This window comes from Amborella trichopoda, chromosome 8, assembly GCF_054954075.1.
Source record: "Amborella trichopoda isolate Santa Cruz 75 chromosome 8, AtrichopodaSantaCruz75HAP2 v2.0, whole genome shotgun sequence".
Lineage (NCBI taxonomy): Eukaryota > Viridiplantae > Streptophyta > Magnoliopsida > Amborellales > Amborellaceae > Amborella > Amborella trichopoda.
In genome coordinates, this window is record NC_142343.1 from 10,387,502 (window position 1) to 10,402,881 (window position 15,380).

General features: G+C 32.6%; 1 protein-coding gene across 23 annotated transcripts in view; it reads right to left on the bottom strand.

The window, feature by feature from the left end:
- The window catches only part of LOC18436052 (uncharacterized), a 47,368-nt gene extending 37,378 nt beyond the window's left edge, over positions 1 to 9,990 (bottom strand). For 2 of the 23 annotated variants that reach the window (XM_088874263.1, XM_088874258.1), the window contains exons 1-5: positions 9,871 to 9,990; positions 7,970 to 8,066; positions 4,497 to 4,558; positions 1,830 to 1,894; positions 1,626 to 1,716 (exon numbers count right to left, since the gene is read on the bottom strand). Coding sequence is in view for 11 of the 23 variants with exons in the window: in XM_088874254.1 (XP_088730380.1) it covers positions 1,626 to 1,716; positions 4,497 to 4,558; positions 7,970 to 8,017 (201 nt within the window). In the remaining 12 variants the exon portion in view is untranslated. Of the gene's footprint in view, positions 1 to 1,625; positions 1,717 to 1,829; positions 1,895 to 4,330; positions 4,559 to 7,969; positions 8,067 to 9,783 lie in introns of all 23 variants that reach the window. The other 21 variants (XM_088874252.1, XM_088874248.1, XM_088874254.1 and 18 more) reach the window with 14 other exon arrangements.
- Between the last annotated feature and the right edge of the window lie 5,390 nt (positions 9,991 to 15,380).

Below are 15,380 nucleotides of genomic sequence, written 5' to 3' on the forward strand. Positions count from 1 at the left end.
TTTTTACTTTGTAGTATGGATTGTTATATTTTTTACTCTTTATAGCTGTTAGTTGTTACTCTTTGTAGTTGTTGGTTAACTTACTGAATGAATATGGATTTTTTTTTTTTTTACAAGGTTACCTAGGAATAGAACTTGAGATGTAGCACTATGAAAACTCAGCTGCCACCGTCTTAACCCAAGCCTGATTCGTGAGTGAATACGGATTTATTGCAATTGTGAAACATGATTTAATAATTCCTATGTGTTTTCAACATTCAAGTGCACATATTTGTAGATATACTTCGTTAAAATACATATAAATGCATAAATATGCAAAAATGACGTGTGTGGGTGGGTGGGTGGAAGTGTGTGGATGTGTGCGTGTGTGTGTGTTTTTTGGGTGGGTGCGCATGTGTGGGCAAGTGTTGATTGCATGATGTCTCAAATTCAAATCGTCATGTGGCTCTCTCTCTCTCTCTCTCTCTCTCTCTCTCTCTCTCTCTCTCTCTCTCTCTCTCTCTCTCTCTCTCATTTTTCCAATACTGGGTAGATCCTAAGTGTTTTTTTTCAGTTGTGCATACACAGTAGGTGTTCCCATGCAGTCCAACTAAATAGATCATTTATCAATGTAAATTATAGAATGAAATTTATTCCATGCAGTCTAACTAAATATATCCTTTTATCAATCAAAATTATTGAATGAAATTTAATTATCATTATCCTGCTATATGTATTGTTACACTCCCTCAAACATATAAATTTGATTAATTTAGTAATGCCTTACTCTTTTTCATCGCAAGTCAAACAATAATGTTATAAATTCACTTCATGAGACTTAAATTATCTTTGGACAAATTTTGACTTTTTTTTTTGGTTTTTGTCTCCAAGTTGAAATTTTTTAATAACTCCCCAAGTTTTTCTCAGTCAATGGGTTCACTCGATTTAGGCTTCAAGATGGGAACTGAGTTTGAGATTTTAAGTAGTGTTCAGAGGACTGGGAGTGGCTTGAGCTGCACTAGAGCATTGTGAGACCCTAAGAAAATAGAAGAACACATTGTGCTTTTTGTTTTGACCACATGGGAGAGAGATAGACTTGCCATAGGCATTCAATTGAGTGAGTCATCCAAGATCTCAGCTATTCAAGTTATTTGGTCAATTCTAGTATGCCTTGAGTATGTTCCTAACCATTCTTAAAAGATGGCGATTGCATGACATCCCTAGATGTGTTCCATTATATTATTGTGTAGAATTACAAAAACAAATATGTGGACTTCATAAGAAAGCTTCCTGTAGAAATTCCTAGAGAAAGAAGTTAGATCAATAAAGTCCACATCTATTCATACAGATTAGGGAATGTGAGCATATTCCCAGATACTTCTTATATAAACAATCACAAAGTTTCCACTTGTGCAAAACTCACATAATTTGGCCAATGGCTTCGAACACTTCCATTAAACCCCTATGTCACAACTTAAAATATTCAAAGAAAATGAAAAAAACACATTCTAATGCTCAATGATATTCAACAGAATCATATGTAAATTTCAGAACACAAAAATCACGAAAAGGTAGGTAGCAAGTGAATCGACATAGTGTGATAAAAAACCCAGCACTGATACAGCACGCAAGGATTTATCACTTACCACATTGTGTGAGTCATCCTTAGGTATCCAAATATAGGGCCTTCCCCTCCTGAATACGTATGGAACCTTCGAACTGTGAATCTCCTCATTGCTGCCATAAATACAAGACATATGAATTAGCTTGAGCAAAAAAAAACAATCATTTGTAGACCTAGGTGAAGAAATCCTATCAAGAACACTATAGAACTGAAAAGAGAAGCTTACAGATCAGTAATACAAGGACTTTGTGATGTAAGGAGAAAAAGTGGGAAATTGAATCCACCGTTCTCCTGAACCTTAAACAAGTAAAATCAGCAAGAAAAAAGAAAGAACATGGCTATAAATCAAGCCAAGAGAAGAACAACTTTCTTCTTTCATAAAATAAAATTTATTCCAATAACATCTGCTCTAAACTATGGCATCCAACCTTTTATGAGCCCTATGAAACCCTAATTTAACTTGAGATTCAAGCAAATATTTAATACTCTAAAACACCCCCTAAAACAATACCAAAATTCCAAAAATATCTTTGTGAACAGTAAAGTGTGAACAATAACGCATGAATAGTAACACCTGAACAGTAACATGTGAACAGTAATACATGAACGGTAATGCGTGAATAGTAAAAAAAAATAAAAACCCTAAAAATTCTAAAAACCCTATAAATAAACCCTAAATCTAAAACTACAATATACATCATTGAAATTGAATAAAAATACAAAATAAGAAGACTTTTGCCCTCCATCACTTTGCCGGATATAAACAGCCATGGATATGCCTATATTTTGCTATAGTATAGTATTGCAGATTTTTGTGTATAAGTACCAATAGCAGTTTATGGGATTATCAGTAGACCCAATTATGAAATAAAAAGCACCACCAGAATAAGAAACAAAAGACAGTTCAAGTAGAGTTGTTAAGCAACCAAGCTACTCACATCTTTTTCCAAATGGGCACTTATACTATTCAATCAGTACAAGTGCTATATATCTCATACTCGAAAAGCAAACATCAACTTAAATGAATTTCAAGCCATCAAATTAGCTAGCAGTTCTTACCAGGTCATGTTGAAGAATAAGTAAATATATTAGCACAAACATATAATCAAAGTGCATCCCCCTTATAATCGTTGTTATAAAATGGTTATGCCCCTATTACGGAATTGAGGGAACGAAAGAATGAACGAGAAGGACCCCGTCAAGATTTTTATTATATTGGCAAGGATCCATAGTTAACACGTGGAACTCAAATGTGTGAAATCTGCATGATCTAGGTCTGCTATGAATGCCAAATCATATTTTAGTATCCAAAGAATCTTCATCAGAAGAAAAAGATGAGATAAGAAAATAATGCAAGACAGTTGAGTGCTCAGATAAGTTGGAATGCATGTCTAGCAACGAAAACCAACAAGCAGCATTGAAATAAAGTACATGCCAATGAAAATACACCAGATAATTTGCATAGCATAAATATGCAAGGGTATATGCAGAAAAGAGGCCAAAATATATTTATAAATTGTTTCATGCGTGCAATAAATCTACAAATGCTATAAAAGTAAGTGCAGTGTGAAGGGAGCAAGCAAAAAAATAAAAAAATTAAAATATTGAGAGACTATTCTATCTCATAACTTGAAAGGAAATCCACCCCATAACGAGTCTCTCCATGAGCCTCTAGAAAAAAAAATATTTTTCTATGTTCTTTTCCTAAACCATCATTTACATATTTATACGAAGAACCATAAATATCTAACTTGCTCCAAGGGAAACCCCAATTACTATAAGTCTCAGTGTTTCATCCTTTCAAAATGGAACTTCCTAATCCAGTCATCAATTCTCTACTACAACAAAAAGACATATATGCCCTAAGATAACTAAAATAATAACAGACCAAATAACACTAGCTTCAATAACCAAAAAAATATAATAAAATAAAATATAAAAACCCTAACTGCATCATTCGCCAAGGGATGGGAGAATTGGGAGAAGCCCAACCTCAAGCTTGTGTGTTTATCGCGTCCTTCCAAGAACTTTTCAATAATTGATTATTGAATCCCACGATTCACTTAAGTACTTTTCCGGGATCAATAAATCAATTAATAAAACACTTATGTGCAACTTTTAGAGGAACTCTTAATCTTAATGCCATTTCAAGCTCCAAGGGATGCATTCCATATGACAAAGCCAAATTTACATTTTCTTCATGATGGATCGAAATATACATCAGTTTTAAGTTGATATCGCAGTGAAGTTTGATGCTCAATCAACTGGATTATGATTGACCTCTTCATGACCAAGAGTATTTTCCAATGATTACATAGTTATAGAAAATCCTTGTCCAACACTTACATAGTTATAGAAAAACCTCAAAAATCTAACTTGCTTCATAGGAAACCCATTTACTATTAAATCCTAACCTTTCATCTTCTCAAAATTAAATGTCCAACTCTAACCCTCAAATTCTCTAAACAACAATGAGACATAAATACCGTAAGATAACCAAAAGAACTAAAAAACAATAATCCTATTTTCAATCTCCTAAAAATAATACAATCAAATTATTTATTAAAAAAAAAAAACTGCATCAGTAAAATTCTCCCAAATTACACCTTGAGTAGCTAACTCTTAAACCAAAATTAGGCATGCATGCTTTCAGATCAAACTATAGGAACCTAAAATTCTTTCAAATATTTAAGAGACTGATAATTGAAATATGATAATGGGACCCACTTCAAGTACACTTCGCAAACTTGCTCCACATTGATAATTCATATTTCAGCAATCATGACTTAAAGAAGATCCTTACAGCTCAATCACACCAATAAGCTGCAATATTTGATGCAAATAAACTCAGAGCTAAACATTCATTGCAATCATAGCACATTACAAGAATCACCTTCCTTTAGCATCAGCTTTTACGGTATAAAGGACACCATGACAGTTTGCCCCCAAGATATTCTGCAAGCCAAAAAATCTAATAATTTAATTTATGCAACATTCAGAGCAATAAATCAAATTCAGATACAATATACACTGATTGAAATCCACATTTAATGCAAAACATAGAATAAAGAAAACCATGAAATAGAAGATAACCAAAGTAATGAAATGAAAAGCTTCCTAAAGAAGTGGTCCATCCACGTTTCCGGGGGATGGAGCTCTTAAAAATTGGCAGTTAGCTGTGTAGGGATCTATTTTTCGTCCGAGAGTTGCCTGTGGGTGCTCTTATGCTCTTCCAGTAATACAATCATTAACTTCACTCAAAAAAAAAAAATTGGCACTTAGCTTTGGGTTGGAATCACACAAGCAGCCAAAGGACAGTTTAAAAACACTAATAAAGAACAATACTTTCCTTTGGAAAAGACAGACAGGCCATGATTCTTAAATACTACCCAATAAACACTCCTTTTATAGAATTGCCCAGAAAAATTGGATCCTGCAGACACAAAACTTTATGACAAGCATTCCATATCTAACGCTGTGTGTGAAGCTTAATATTATCTAACAGCAGAGACATTCAACATGACATAGATATATCAAATTTGTAATCAGCTCAAACCTGGATAACTAGAACTCCTTTAAATTAGCAAATTTTTTATACCAGCATTTCAAGTCAAAGAAGCCAAATGTTAAAAGCTTTTGAAACAGTTATTATTATTACCAACTATTCAACATTTGGCAGGTAACAATGGAACTCTCCTGCTATAGGAGTTACAAATTCAGGGGGAGGCCTCCATATTGACAAGATCAAAAATGCTATTTCCAGTATATTCAGTGGTTTTTTAAAGACTTTACAAGATCAATGATTGCATATGCCCCTGTAACAGCATTCATGATTATGTGGATGCAATATAATCAAATAACCAATAAAAGCATGTTTTAATGGGGCCCTCCCATGCCAAAATGGCACTACGGTCAGGATTGCAGCAAGAGAAAGTCATATTGGAGGATGGTTCTTCAGTCAATGGCAGGTTCAGTGGTGGAGTTTGTATTGCTAGCAAGCTTAGTAGAAAGTGTCAATTATCTTCTCAGCTCGACAACATGCCTAAAGTAACTTCAGCAACATAATAATATAAAATTCCACCCCAGAGTGGATCATTAGGAGTCAAGGAAGGGCTGATGGGGCTGGAGAGGACAAATAACGCAATTGCAAAATCAGCTAGAATGTTAGACGACAAAAGCAGCAAATAAGTCCCTTGGCAACAAGCCAACCTTATCATCAAGAGATCATACCGAAGACAGAAGAGGACTCCCGTTAATTATGGATGGACAACATGCTTGAACCCAGGATCTAACTCAATCAAGAAATTGAGAAGCTATATGTATCTTGAGAAAAAACAAGACTACTTGTGCCTTGACATTGAGCTCAGCTGTTCAGTGCCACAAGTAATAAGAGAGGACAAAGGTGACAACAAAGTCGTGGCCCTTGTCCAGGGCAAATGCATGCATCAATTGGAAGAGGAATCGTTTCCAAAAAGTCCCATTGAACCATCTTTGCTCCTCAATCTTTTGATTGCATGTGCCCTCCAACAAAGTACCCTGCTTCTCGATTGACTGAGGTTTTGAAGACTCTACTAGGCCCCCTAATCCAAATTGTTCCCACATTAATTTTTGCCAGGTCACACCAAAACATTGACTGATTACTTAGAGACTACATCGTAGTCATCCAACAAGTATATAACAGTATCGGATGATACATTAGTTTCAAATTCATAAAATTAAAATAATAATTATATTTTCAAAACAACAGTGTGATGGATGATACTGTGAAAATTCTGGATACAATAGATATAGCAGGTGTGTCACTTCTTATATGTATATTTTCAAGAAGTAACAGATTTACAATGGACGTAATTGGTATATTTTTAAATAATATAATGGGATTTATGTTGTCCTGTTGCCTGTGTATCTCAAATATTAGGAACCCATATGTTGGCCATCATGCTGAATGTATCGGCTGATACTTATATTGTACAACTTCATGTTTCAGAGATGTATCCTATTGAACAGGGCCCTGAATGAATATATCAGCCGATATATCCAATAATGTGATGGTTTTCTGAACTTTGATCCTTACACATGTGGATAGTGAAATAATCTCATCATAACAAGTAACAACTTGGCAAATTCTTCATCTAACATATTATCACAAAAACTAATAATGATAACAATCATCTGACATTTTGAAGCAAAGGCTACATCATCAATTTCAAATGAAATAGCTTGATAATGTCATTTATGTCCAAGAGAGCATTTGGCGCCTTCTCAGTAGTGATAACAAAAAGGGTCAGCATAATTACAACATGAAATAGAGTATTGCATACTATGATTGATCTCCACTTTAAAGATTTGACTCATTGCTAATTATGGACTGAGCAAGCAGGGGTTTAGAGAAGAGCTTTAGGATGAGTTGGAAAGATTAAGGAGGATTGCTAGGGAAGATAAAGTAACACAGGAAACTGTCATGTGATTACATTTCACCATTAGAAAGAGCTGTATGATGGAATGAACAGAATAATATGACTCTTCACTTAGTGTCATTTGCCAGGCGCTCTGATCTGTATGTGTCTTGAGGATTCAAGATTCTCATGAACTATTAAGCCTGAAGTGGAATGAGAATTTTCAAGTAGTCCAGGAAAAGCTCCTGTAACCCAGAGCAACTTGTTGCTGCAAGCCGTGTCACTTAAATCTGAGTTAATTTGGTTGGTTCACCCTTATTTAGAAGCATGGCACACCAACGCTTGTAAGAGCTTAATATGCAAGGTTGGACTATTTTTGAGTTTCAGAAGAAGTTCAAAATGTAGAAGAAGACGGTAATCTTGATGAATAAAGAAGTTTTCGGTAGAGTTGATGAAAGAAAATGGGAGTTGTGATGCAGGAAATGAGTACATGCTGTTACAAGACTCATGAGTGAAAAATTGTTACACTCATACTAATGAGCAAAAGTCTACCCTCAAGCTTCTGAAGCTTCCAGCATTCTCCCATACATCCTGTAGTCATGAATGCATTTTTGGTTCACCCAACAATTGGTTGGTGCTGAGTAAGTTTAGTGAGTTTCTAAATAAATGAATTTACTATCCAAGCAAAAAGCATACACCAGATGCTCACATAATGGTATACATGACCCAGACCTTAGGCATAATCTGATATGATACACAAGTTTTTGCGAAAAATTTATGCATAATTTTTTCAACCAACGCTGAATATAAATTTAAGATATTCATCTGCAGAACCCCGCCATGAAATTGTAAACTCAGAACTGCCATAATTTACAACACCTTATTGTTGGCATCAAAGAAACTTGATAGTGTGTCAAATATCAACGTAAAAAGCCAATGCTTCAAACTAAGCTTAATAATCTAACCATACCTTGCATCTCTCTGCAAGTGTCAAAACCATGCCTTTACTAGTCTTCATACTACTTCCAGTTAGATCACAAGGCCTTCTTATCAGGCATTAAGCAAGCCTAAGACCAGTTGGAAAGTATAAAGCAACATTAACTAATCATTCATTTGATACTAGAATGGTAGGATTTTAAATGAGAATTTATGAGCACATATACAAAAAGGAATCACAAGTATAAGTTGTTATGCATAACAAACTTATAGGCTTCAGTATTGAGTAATAAAAAAATGTTAAAAGAGAAATGATGAAGTAAGTGTGTACAGCATAATGTTTTAATAGGCAGCATGAAAATGAAAGCTAGATAAAATAAACACACACACCAAGCCTGTTTGACTATGATACAGAACAATAAACCAAGTCACCCCATTTCCATTTCCGAACAAACTATGCCCTTGACAATGTTATGAAAGTAAACACAACTCTTGAGATACTTGACTCGCACCTATCAGCACTCTTACCACTCTCCTGTATTCTCTAAGCTTTCTTTTGCAGATGCTCCAATAAATAACTCAATAAAGCCTGTATTATATCCCACCAACCAAGTTTGTTAGGCTTCTGCATAGCCTGTGTTGTTTGGAATTCATCAGCTTATCTATTCCACAGACACTGAACAAGCCATGTTTCTATCAGAAGTGAAGTTGTAAACCATTAAACAATGCGTGGAGTTTGAGGGAGACATAGACCTAGGGTACATGTGACCCAGATCATGGTCCAAGGCCATTATATTCTTGATCACCGATCCTCGCAATTCATGAATGTAGTGACACACAAAATAATCCCAAAACAAACAGGAATGCACTCTTCTCCTATAACCACTAAAGCTTAGTTTTTAACATACCTCAAGCAGAGGGACAAATTCTCAAAGATAAACTATTAGGCTTACACCACCAAACAAACAGGAATACACTCTCCTCCTATAACCACTAAGGCATAATTTTTAACATACCTCAAGCAGAGGGTCAAATTCTCCAAGATAAACTATTAGGTGCTGTAACATGATATGGAGAATGCGAGAAACCATTGATTCAAGAAATATGCATAGTTCTTATCAGCCCATGAATGTAGCATATAGACTTCAATAGGATAAGGGAGAAAAAGTTTATAGATGCCTTTTAAACCATGTCACTGACTAAAGCGTACATTACAGTGAAAAATAAATTTCCCCACCTATTGAACATATATTTCCTCTAAAGCAGATCTATGATCAAGTAGAAGCAAGATAAGTTCTGATTTCAAACTACCCACTGCAAGTATGTAGTCTGAACCTAAAAAATATCATACTAGGCACATACACAAAATTACAGATTCAGAGCAATTTCATTGGAAACAACATTAAAAGTGATATGCAGTAGTAAACTACTTCATATTAAAACAAATTCACGCACTGAAACCTATTTGATTCTCAGAAGAATTTCACTTGTCCACACTGAGCAAATTTAATGCATTTGAAACCTCTGCTTTTGATCAAGCAATTTGCAAATTCTATAAAATATTCATAGAGACAAAAGAACTTGGCAATAAATCACTACTCACAATGAATTTCACAATTTATTATCCGTGACAACCTACTGCATACAAGCAACCATCTTTTTTGGATGGAGAAAATTAAATTAGGGTTTTCAGCAATGAATTGTTTTAAAAAACGGGTCTTGAGGTTTCTTAGACGAATATCAATGGTCCTATGAAAACAATGTTCAGTTATATCACGAAGAATAGGTGTTCAATATAGCAAAAATGAAAAGTTGATAGTAAACCAGAAAAACAAGCTTGCTTCTTACAGCCAATGGTTCACCCAACAGGCCCTTGTTAATCGCAGAGAAAAAGAGAGTGAGAAGAGAAAGATAGAGAGAGAAAGTGACGAGTACCGACTACCAAGAGTGTTGCAATGAGAGAGACAATAATATGAGCCGGCTGCAAGTGAACCAGTTGGGTACTTCATTTTAGAGGCAATCTTAGAGCGAGACCATTGAAACTCGGGAAGGAGTAAAAAAATTGCTGGGCCTGGCTGGGCCAAAAAACATAAACAAAAGAAAAAATAACAAAAAAAACATGCCGGGCCCGGTGGAAAACAGCTGGCCAAGCCCTACCCGTCTAGGGCTGGACCAACCGTCTGGGCCGGGCTTCCCGGCCCATACCATTCCTCAAAAAAGGAGCTCACAACTTTTCTTAGTCATCAAATTATAGAGCGTCTTGAAAATAAAAAAAATCAACTTGGACCCTAATACATGACCCACACAGCCTTCTGATTTCAAGTCTACCAATCAAAAGTTACTGTGACCTTATCATACAAAAGGTAATAAGTGCTTTTATTTTAGATATTTCTGGAACAACTAACCACTAGTCTCGATCTTAGTTCGCAAGTCTCGAAATAAACTATGATTTTTTAAAATTTATTGAATTACTCACAAGAGATGAACAATTTAACACTTTGCCTATGCCTTCTGAATTAATTTTGAAATATCCATAGAAATAATACATTGTCTTGAGTTAGAATATTTAGTAAACTACTTCATCTCTTATGGGTATTCCGACAAATTTTCCAAAAAAAATGATTCTTTGAAATATGTAAAAAATTACTTGTTTTTCAAATGATTTAAAAATATATATGGTTTTTTAAATCAGTAAAAAATTCCAAGTTCTTCAATTAAATGAAATGTTCCCTTACTTTTTCATTTTTTTTCTTTTTTTCTAAGAGAAAAAGTTGCATATTAATAGGAAAACTTGGCAATATATCATTGAAATCAAAGTTCTTGCAAGTTGGTTTTTCTAAAGGGTGTGGTTTCTATAACGTTGCGACCTTAAACAATCCAATTAAAGTGCACCTCCAAATTTTATTATAGCATGTAATTTTGGTGTAAAAAATGATTGGGATTATTTGAAATTTTATTTTTATATCTAATTATAAAAAAATTAATTCTAAAAATAGTTAAAACCAAGTAGATCTATACATAAATAGAAATATTGAAAATTAACGGTCTAGATAAGGTGTTACAAGATACACTATTTTTAAGACTCAAAATCTTTTCTTTTTTTTTCACATTCATACATCTTGATGTTGAGATAATCAATTAAAGGGTTTTTCAACAATAAAACAACATTTTTCGATAGATTTTTGAAGTGCATCCTTAATTCTACATTTTAAGGTTGCAACCTTATATAAACTTTTTCCTTTTCTAAATGATTATTGTCATGCCATAACAACTCATAACCATAGTCGTTTTCTTTAAATAGAAGGCGATTTTCCACCCAATTACTGTGGAGTTCGCTTAGGGGAAGCTGCAAATGAGAGCTCGACATTGAATCGGTTTTCGCATCCTAAGGAGACTAGCTTGTGTTAATGTTCAATAAATAAATAAATCCTAAGGAGACTAGGATTGGAAATGGGCTGGGACCCGTTAGGGTGAGCCGTGTCCTTCGCATGGCCATTGTCTTTAAAGGGCTAATCCTAGGCCGGCCTGGCCTTATCCGGGCTGAAGAAGCCCTAACTCAAGGGCTAGGTTGGGGGCCTTGTCGTTATGGCCTTGGCCCAGCCCTAACTCGACGCTACCCTTGAGCCGTGGTGGCTTGGGCCTGACCTGGCCTGGCCCTCGGGCAACTATTTGTTGCAAAATCTCGTGTTGTTTGGAAGAATGTTCAAAGTAATTGATCGGGCCGATTAGTCAGTCCTGGCCTGATCTATTAGGTCGACCAATTCCGGCTAATCGGCCTATTAGTGCCCTGATTTTTTTGAAAAATACAATTTTAGTAAAAACAAATCCCAAAAAAACTCAAAAAATCCCAAAAAAATTATAAAAAAAATTTAAAATTTACATGTATTGTTTTTAATATTGTCACATAAATAAACAAAAAAATAAATATTATAAGCATAATTAGGTTTCGGAGAAAATGATTAGGCACATGAAGCAATACTTTTTCAGTGATCAATATATAATAAATATATATTAATATTATATATAATATATAATCAATATAGTATATATAATGTAAATTATATTAATAAAATAAATATAAATTTATAATATATAATATAATATTATAAAATAGTATAATATTTCAACTCAATACAATGTTTGTTTTTTTTGGGTATTTTGGAATTCAATTAAAAATATAAGTAAAATATAAATTTGTTGGTCTCTTTTGTTACAATTTTGATAAATTTCCATATCTCTCTCTCTCTCATATATATGTGTCTAAGTGCCCCTCGGGAGTTGGTGGTGTAGGTATTAGATTGAAGATCAAATCAGATGAACAACGAAAAAATTATATATCCCTTTAGTTGAGGGACTTATGGGCCTGGCGCCTTGTCGCGCACGACTAACTCTGGTGCATCTGAGTCTACTCGCCCAAGGCGGCAAATGCAGTTAGCAAATAAAAAATTTAGGAAAATTGTTTCATAGGGCTGTACCGTATTTATACAATATGCGGTCCAGAGGTATAAAGCATCCATCTTAAAGATGGATGCAAATGGGTGGTCCATCCAAAAATAATTGTAACTAACGGTCTAAATATTTTCTTAATATAATTATTATTTATAGTTTTCAATTTTTTTATTTTTTTCATATTCATGATCTGCATGTTAAGGATTATATACTCTCTAGAACTTAGGATCAAATTATATTTTAAAACTATATCTATTGCCAAGCCCACATTTCTACACTATGCAGGCTGGCCGTATATAAACAGTGTTAAAAAATTTATAATAATATATAAATTTTTAAGTAGAGAAATAAAAAAATAGGAAAAAAAAAAGAAGAAGAAGAGAAATATATAAAAAATGTTATAATGACAGCTTTGCGGACTCTGCACTGTGACAGCACACTTATTGGCCGATTTTTAGAACAAATAGCTGATTAGTACACTTATCGGCCGATTAGTGTCAATCAGTCCAATTAATGCACTAAAAAAAATTGCTGCATACATGACTGTTGGAATCGGGCCAAATCGGGATCGGCCAATGACCGATCCCGAGTTAGTCGGCCGATTTCCTAAAAATGGGCTGATCTTTTAAACACTTGTTTGGAAAGAGAGAATACGAGAGAGAAGAGATAGGTTTGAGATAAACCATCATCATCACCATCCGAGCCTTATCTCAAGAGATAAATCATCATCATCGTCGTCCGAGCCTTATCCCAACTATTTGAAAAATTTGGGATAAATAAGAGAGAAAAAAATAAAGCATTGAAAGCTCTACTTTCTCTCCTGGAATGGCTGCCAAAATCTACACTATCGAAAGTGAATTGATGGTGCAATTGATGGCAACCTTACCCGTAAGCTTCACTAAATTTTGTATCCTTCATAAAATAGCCACTTTGTTCGTAAATTTATTGGTTCCACTACCTTACTAATTGGTTTCTAAAGGTGGTTTTGACCATTATAATGATACTCTATACAGTTTTTTTCTAAATGGGATTTTAATGTTTCAACCCACATACCTATTGAGATGCCATCTCTTTCCAAAAGTACATTTAGGGTTGATATAAAGTTGAATGTTTTGCTGTGGAATGTATAAATAAGTTATGGGTATTGTATTTGATAAATGTTGGAATGTTAAGAAAGTTATGGGTACTATGTTTGATAATAAATACATATTAACTATATAAATATATATATATTTTTTATTATTTTATATAATATTTATATTATTGTATTATAATATATGATTATATTATAAATCATATATTTATTATATTAAATAAATATTATATATAATATAATATAATAAATATATATTATATATTATATATGTTATATATAATAATAGTATAATATAAGATATTTGTATATTATGTATATAATATTTAGAAAAAATTATGTATATATCCATTATAGTTTCCATTATTGTTAAAATACCAAATAGTTTCCGTTATTACTAAAATGTCCATTTTTTTCACTTCATAACAAAAATTTTGGAAAAGACTTTCTTACACTTTTTTGGATTTTTGAATAACTGAAATGGCTAGATTTTTGGTTGTTCAAAAATTGAAAATAAGCTAATTTCGATTATTGAACAACTGAAAATGTCAGGGCTCGTTTAAGCATATGGAATACGCAACCCTATTTTTGGTTGTTTAACAACTGAAAATATGACACTATTGGTTGTTGAACATTCGAAAATAAGAATGCAAATTCCAAGCTTTTGTCCTATTTTCGATTGTTGAACAACCGAAAATAGGACTGCGTATTCTAGCAAGCTTCCATAATACACGGTTATATTTTCTGTTGTTGAACAACAAAAAACAAGACATTTTCGGATGTTGAACAACAAAAAATAGGACTGCATATTCCAGTAAGCTTCTAGAATACGCAATCCTATTTCGGTTGTTCAACAACGGAAAATAAAAATACAAATTCCAAGCTTCTACTTATTTTCGGTTGTTCAAAAACCAAAAAAGGGTAAAAAAAACCTTGTTTCAAAATTTTCTTTATAAAGTGAAAAAAACGGATATTCCAGTAATAATGGAAACTATTTGGTATTTTGGTACTAATGGAAACTATAACGGATATATACATAATTTTTATTTATTATAATATATATAATATATTATATTATTTATTTATTATAATATATATAATATAATATATTATATTATTTATTATATAAGATATTTATATAATATATAATATAATAATATAAATATAGGTTATTTTAGGGTGCTCACATTATCAAGTAATTTATCATTGTAGTCAACAAAATTTGGACATTTTATTCCATTGTTTGTACATGAATCATTTTTTTAACAAGGTTATTTTTTGTCATTAAGAGGGTATCACATTATCCATATGGGGTGTGACATCACGTACATGGAGTACACTAGTGGCAGTTAATGTTCCATATAGGTGATGTCACACTCCATATGGATGGCGTCACACTGCTTCTAATGACAAAAAATACTCTTACTAAAAATCATAAAGTACAAAATAAGGGTATATAAGTGTCCAAATTTACAATGATAAATTACTACATAGTGTGAGCACCATAACATAACCCGATAACTATTACAGATAATATATTTAATATAATAAATATATAAAATATTATTTTTTATATAATATAATAATATAAATATTATATATAATATGATAATATACGTATAATATTTAGTATAACATAAAATATTACATTAAATATTAATATATATTTAATATAATAAATGCATATTATATTTATATATTATATATAATATAATTAATATATATTATTTATAATATATAATATAATATAAATATATAGTAATATTGTATATTACAAATAATATATAATCAATATATACTATATAATATAAATTATATTAATAAAATAAATATATAATATTCTAAATTATAATATTATATTATATAATATTGCGTTATTGTAATATTATACTGTATTATATCA